We start from the raw sequence: 6,512 nt of genomic DNA, 5'->3' as shown, positions 1-6,512 counted from the left end.
TTCTTCTTCTTCTTCTTCTTCTTCTTCTTCTTCTTCTTCTTCTTCTTTTTCTTCTTCTTTTGGCTGGATACAGTATACTTTATTGATATACTTTATTGATGGTACATGACAAGGTAGGGCTCCCCAGCCCCTTCCTTTCTTCAGAGGGTCTGGGATGGAAACTGGAGGTCGGGAGATTCTCAGTGTATTGGAGGATGAGTTGGGGCAAGAAATCTCCAGTAGCTGAGGGCCTCTCTCTTCCTCTTGCTCTCACTGGTGCTCATGGTCTAGGGGGCTCTTACTCCTTGGAGGTCATGTGGACTGTAACGTCCACCACCTGGTTGCTGTAGCCCTCTTCATAGTCATACCAGGAAATGAGCTTGACAAAGTGGTCATTGAGAGCAATGCCAGCCCCAGCATTGAAGGTGGAAGAGCAGGTGTCACTGTTAAAGTCACTGTTAGAGAAAATCTGGTCTTCAGTATAGCTCAGGATGCCTTTGAGGGGGCCCTCTGATGCCTGCTCACCACCTTCTTGATGTCATTGTATTTGACCACTTTCTCCAGGCGGCAGGTCAGATTCATGACTGACACATTGGGATTAGGATCATGGAAGGCCAAGCCAGTGAGCTTCCCATTCAGCTCAGAGATTACCTTGCCTACAGCCTTGGCAGTGCCAGTAGAAGCAGGGATGATGTTCTGGGCAGCCTCTGGGCCATCACACCACAGCTTCTCAGAGGAGCCATCCAAGGTCTTCTGGGTGGCAGTGATGGCATGACCTGTGGCCATGAGTCCCTTCACAATGCCAAAGTTGTCATGGATGACCTTGACTAGAGGGGCCAGCAGTTGATGGTGCAGGAGGCATTGCTGGATATCTTGAAGGAGTTGTCATACTTCTCATGATTCACACCCACTACAAATATGGGGCATCAGCAGAAGGGGCAGAGGTGAGGACCCTCCTGGCCCCACTCTTCATGTGAGCCCCAGCCTTCTCTATGGTGGTGAAAGCCCCAATAGACTCTATAACATTCTCAGCACCAGAATCACCCCATTTGATTTTGGTTGGATCTTGCTCCTGGAAGATGGAGATGGGCTTTCTATTGATGACAAGTTTCCTGTTCTCACCCTTGACGGTGCTGTGGAATTTGGCGTGAGTGGAATCATACGGGAACATGTAGACCATGTAGTTAAGGTCAATGAAGGAGTCACTGATGGCGACAATATCCACTTTACCAGAGTTAAAAAGCAGTCCTGGTGACCAGATGCCCAATAAGGCCAAATCCGTTTCCTCCGACCTTTACCATCTGGTCTCCGGGATGCAGCTGGCACTGCACCAGAAGATGCGGTGTCTGTCAAATGGAGAGAAGCAGAGAGCCTAAACCCAGATTCTTTAGTATGATTTACAAGACTGATAGAGCTCCTATGTACAAAATGTTTTCCATAATGGAATTATGTCCATGAAAGTCTTTTACTCGCAACCTCCCTTATGATATCATAACCTCCATAACCCAGCAACCAGAAGAGGTCATATGACTAGTTCTCAGCAAAAGCACAAGTGAACCGTGCTACTTGCTGGTTCAGACCTTAAAGAGAAAATGCTGGACATAGCACCCCAGCCTTGACACATAGTTTAGACCCTTAACATGAAAGCAATCTGGCCCCTGAGCCACTGTGTGAAAAAGAGCTCCTAGTGGATCTGTAACACCCACCCTGGACTGTTATTAGAGGGAAAAATAAATCTTAGTTGTGTTTTGCTGTGTTTGAATACAAAAATGTGTATTAGATTTTGAGACATATTTGTTACCATAGTTTAACCCCACCCCCATGCAATACCCCAGTATAAAATACCTTTTATAATTCAATCCCTAATTATATGTACAACTTCATCTTTACCGATTTCCAACCTCTCATATGTATCCTAAGTTTTACCCTTACCAAACTACTTAAAATTCCATAGATAAGTCATGCTCACTCTTGCTTTTATACCTTTGTTTTTACAGAGTCATACCCTTTCTTACCTTATCTTTTAAGATTGCAGCAGATATTGCTCCTCCAGAAAGTGTGTCGTTCTCTCTGGTATGGACTGAAGTGTGTTCCCCCTCCCCTAAATTCATAAGTTACAGCCCTAATCCTCAGTACCTCAGAATGTGACTGTGTTTGGAGATAGGGAGTTTACGGAAATAGTTAGAGTTAAATGAGGTCTTTAGGGTAAACCCAATCCGACTGGTGTACTTACGAGAAGAGGAGATTTGGGCGCACAGAGAGAAAACAGATACACTTACACCAAGAAAAGACCACGTGAGGACACAGCAAGAAGGAGGCTGCTGGCAAGCCAAGGAGAGAGGCCACAGGAAAAAGCAAACTTGCCAACGTGTTAATCTTGGAAGTCTCACCTCCAGAACTGTGAAAAAGTAAATTTCTGTTGTTTAAATCAACCATTCCACGGTATTTTGTTATGACAGCCCTAGTAAATTAGCAAACACTCCTTGAAGCAGGATGTTTGTTCCTCTGAAATTCGGGAACATTCTGAGATACCCCCTTTGAGCACTTATCATAGCTATTTTTCAATCACTGGTTTACTTGTCTGTCTCCCTAACTCTTCTGTGAATCTTTGAGGAAAGCAACTTTGCTTCATTGATCTGCTTCATTAACCCCTGACGATATGTTAGAATATTTGTGGGAAGTGAATAATCATTCTTTAGAATGGATTAACTTTTTCTCCACAACTTGCAGCTTACCAGTAAGTAAGTAAGTAAGTAAATAAGTAGTTATTGGGGTTTTCTCTTGCTGTATATCCTCCCAACATATCCGGCCAGGCTGCCAAACATGCAGCATTGATTTCGATACTGGATTTCCTTATTGGAGGCTCTGCCTGGCCATTTTTTTATATTATTGTGTGATTATCACTTTGCATATTTACTAAGGTCCAGAAGATGAAGATGAGTTTTAGAGCAAGAACAAGATCTTCTTTCGGTAAAGTTGGTGGCGTTGTTGTAGTAGACTGCTTTTGGTATTTTATCCACATTGCAATAGCTTCTTTTTTCCAAGAGCTACCCCTTTATACAGAGGTGGGCTTAATCCAGGCTGTGTACCACATTTGGTTGGACCAGAGTGGTCATCAGATCCAAGTCTGACAAATAAGATTGTATTTCACAAATTTTGAATTGAGAGTGAGATAAGGTATTTGGTCTTTTTTGAGTGGTTGAAACCAAGGAGATATAAATTCCAGAAGAGTTTATTGTGAGATAGTCATGTGCACTGAGAAACAGACATTTGGCAAAGAATGAGACATATCCCAAATACAGAAGTTGTGTAGAGAAAAATAAAGACTAAAACATGCTTACAAATATAGATAGAGAGATCAGTAGAGAGAGAGATAGAGAGGGTTACGGGGAAAGCAGGTGTAATGCCAATTAATTTTGTTTCCTCATTTCAGTTCCTTGTGAGGTCCTGATAACGTTCCTTGCTCTTGGATTCCATGAGGTTTTATAACAAATTCCATTTTGGCTTAAGCTAGTTTAAGATTGATTTCTGTTACTTGCAACAAAAGGGAACCTTGCTTGAATCAATTGGATAGTATGATTAACATTTGTAATTTTTGATCACCCAATTCATTCTTCTGAATTCTGGTAATAACACTTCAATCATCCTATCTGGAGTAACTTCCAGACCTTTCTGCAGGTCTGTAAGGTTCATTAGGGCCAACCCCAGGCCATAGTAATTAGTTCAAGAAGGGAAATGTGATCCAAACACCGGGCGAATATCTCCATCACCAATATTTGCTAGAACTATTAAGAAGCTGTGAGAAGTTGAAAAAAAATTTTTTTTTCTACTGGAGTTGCCTAACTAGTTAAGATGGCAGCCTGGAGCTTTTACTGGTCATCTTGCCACCATGAAAAGAGAACACTCCAGTGAATAAAACCAATGCAGAAGAAGGCAAAGCAAAAAATCCAGAAAAACCCAGATTGTCCATATGTCATCTGAGCACCAAGATCCCAGACCCTTCAGTTATTTCAGCAATAAATGTCCTTTTCTAAAACCAGTCTGAGGTGCTTTTTGTTGTTGTTATTTACAACCAAAACATCCAGATAAGTCTGGCTATAATTTCTCTACATATCTTTGAGTTGGTCAACTTTTATTGTGTATTCCAAGTCTTATTATATAGACCAAATGCCTAACACTGTATCTGAAATACAGCAGATGCTCAAAAAAGTATCTGCTGGTACTGAATGAAGAAGACAAATGCTACCTAGTGTGTCATTTTTGGATATGTTTTTTACAGTCTTACCTTTTCATTTGAATATTCTGTCAAGTCAGTGCTCTATCATCAGTGGATTTTAGTCAGAGAGATTAAATAAAAAGGCTTATTATTTAAATCCTTGCTATTTCTTGCCATCACAGCCAACATTTGTTCTCCAAATGCCAAATCCTAAGTGGTTTTTCCTTCTCCTCACTACCACCATCTTCATGAGAACTCCCCACCTGAACCAGTCTAGTAGCCTCTTGATTCATCCCTGTGTCTCTAGGCTCTTTTTTTTAAATTATTTATTTATTTATTTGAGAGAGAGAGAGAGAGAGAAAGGGAGCACAGCAGGGGAGAGGGGCAGAGGGAGAGGGAGAAGCAGGCTTCCCGCTGAGCAGGGTGTCTGACATGGGGCTCCATCCCAGGACCCTGGGATCATGACCTGAGTTGAAGGCAGGCTTAACCGACTGAGCCACCCAGGCAAACCTAGACTCTTTTTTCTCCAATCCACTGAACACAATGTAATGTGTTCAAACCAGTCATGGTTTCTGGCTGTGGTTGTTATACAAATTACAGATAATATATATAAGGGAACTAACACTGTGCATGGCATATCGATTAATATTAAAATCTCTACCACTATGAAGATAGTACTAGAATATTAACAAGTACTGATTTTTTAGTACTAACTATATACCTGGTGCTTTATCTAATTTATACTTTACATTAACTCTTTGAGGTACTTTTGCAGGTGAAAACCCCCAAACTCAGAGAGCTTAAATGACACATAGTTCGCTATTGGCTGATATTATATTCAAACCCAGGAAGCCTGACTTCAAAGTCTTTGCTTAATTTCCTTGTTATTTCTTGTATCTCTCTATGACACAATTTTTATGTTTTCTGAGCTGAAAAACAAATCAAACATGGCCCCTTCTAACTTGGAGAGACTGATAACAATGAAACACAAAAGCTGATTTTTGAAAATGCACCCCGACACCCTGCTGCAGATCCTTCATTTAATGTTGTCCTTACAGCTTTGCAATTTTGTGAAAAGCAGCACATGAGAGATTTTGCTCTTGGCGTGGGATGTGGCCTTTACTACAAAATGCCTGATCTCTCATTCAGACTGCATCTCTGCCCACCAGGTGTGTGCCCGTGCATACGAAAACCAGAGAGAGTGACTCTAATAGATGAAATTGGGATGCTTTCCAAGGACTCGGAGTCATGGGACAACTGATCTTATACAACCTAATCTGACTTGATTTAGCATAAAAGTGTTGTTTTTTTAGAAAGCGTTGACACTCTCATCTACTGATGAGACTGAGCAGGTCTAGGTCTGTATTGTTACCTTTTGCTTCATGTTAAATTAAAAAGAGAAGGTAGCGGGAGGGGAAGAATGAAGCGGGGGAATCGGAGGGGTAGACGAACCATGAGAGACGATGGACTCTGAAAAACAAACTGAGGGTTCTAGAGGGGAGGGGGGTGGAGGGAGAGGTTAGCTTGGTGATGGGTATTAAAGAGGGCACATTCTGCATGGAGCACTGGGTGTTATGCACAAACAATGAATCATGGAACACTTCATCTAAAACTAATGATATAATGTATGGGGATTAACATAAGAATAAAATAAATTAAAAAAAAAGAGAGACATCACAAAGCAGCAGTTCCTTCTTCACAGAAACCTATCTTTATCTTTTAAAGTACTTGACTTGGGGCGCCTGGGTGGCTCAGATGGTTAAGCGTCTGCCTTCGGCTCAGGTCATGATCCCGGGGTCCTGGGATCGAGTCCCACATCGGGCTCCCGGCTCAGCGGGGAGCCTGCTTCTCCCTCTGACCCTCTCCCCTCTCATGCTGTTTCTCTCTCGCTGGCTCTCTAAAAAATAAATAAAATCTTTAAAAAATAAAAAAAAAAATAAAGTACTTGACTTATGGAAGTACATGAAAAAACCCTGTAATGACTTTTTGAAGATCCCATGTCATGTGTACGGTCTCGGGGCATTCGCGGAGATCTGGCCAGCACAGCCTGGGCACCTGGGTCTCTGCTTTCGTTTTCCTGTGTGAAGTTCCTACTTCCACTAGGACTGAGGCCCAGACCTGAGGCCCAGCGCCCTTGGCTGGGGTCCTGACTGTTTTTGCTCCAGGAATCAGGTATGCGTGGTCACAGGTCTTATGTTTCAGGTCCTGCTACATTTTACTTTCATCCATTGATTTGCCCCTGTATGTCCTTGAGACGTTTTCATTCCAAGTGTAACGACATAAGAAGGGTTCAGTGACCAGAAATAGCATGATAAAT

General features: G+C 42.1%; 1 protein-coding gene and 1 long non-coding RNA gene across 2 annotated transcripts in view; one reads left to right on the top strand and one right to left on the bottom strand.

Moving 5' to 3' along the window:
- The window catches only part of LOC118019276, an 81,620-nt gene that overhangs the window by 52,193 nt on the left and 22,915 nt on the right, over positions 1–6,512 (top strand). The window lies entirely within an intron of this gene.
- PTGER3 (prostaglandin E receptor 3) overlaps positions 46–6,512 on the bottom strand; it is a 111,981-nt gene continuing 105,514 nt past the window's right edge. Inside the window, 5 exon segments of the mRNA XM_035018275.1 lie at positions 46–501; positions 504–818; positions 821–898; positions 901–1,219; positions 1,221–1,325. Of these exon segments, the coding sequence (XP_034874166.1) occupies positions 278–501; positions 504–818; positions 821–898; positions 901–1,219; positions 1,221–1,325 (1,041 nt within the window). The 3' untranslated portion in view covers positions 46–277.

Source organism: Mirounga leonina, unplaced genomic scaffold (assembly GCF_011800145.1).
Source record: "Mirounga leonina isolate KUSES-001 unplaced genomic scaffold, KU_Mleo_1.0 Mir_173, whole genome shotgun sequence".
In the NCBI taxonomy this organism is placed as follows: Eukaryota; Metazoa; Chordata; class Mammalia; order Carnivora; family Phocidae; genus Mirounga; species Mirounga leonina.
Note: the sequence above shows the minus strand (reverse complement) of the source record. Positions and strands in the feature narration are given on the sequence as shown.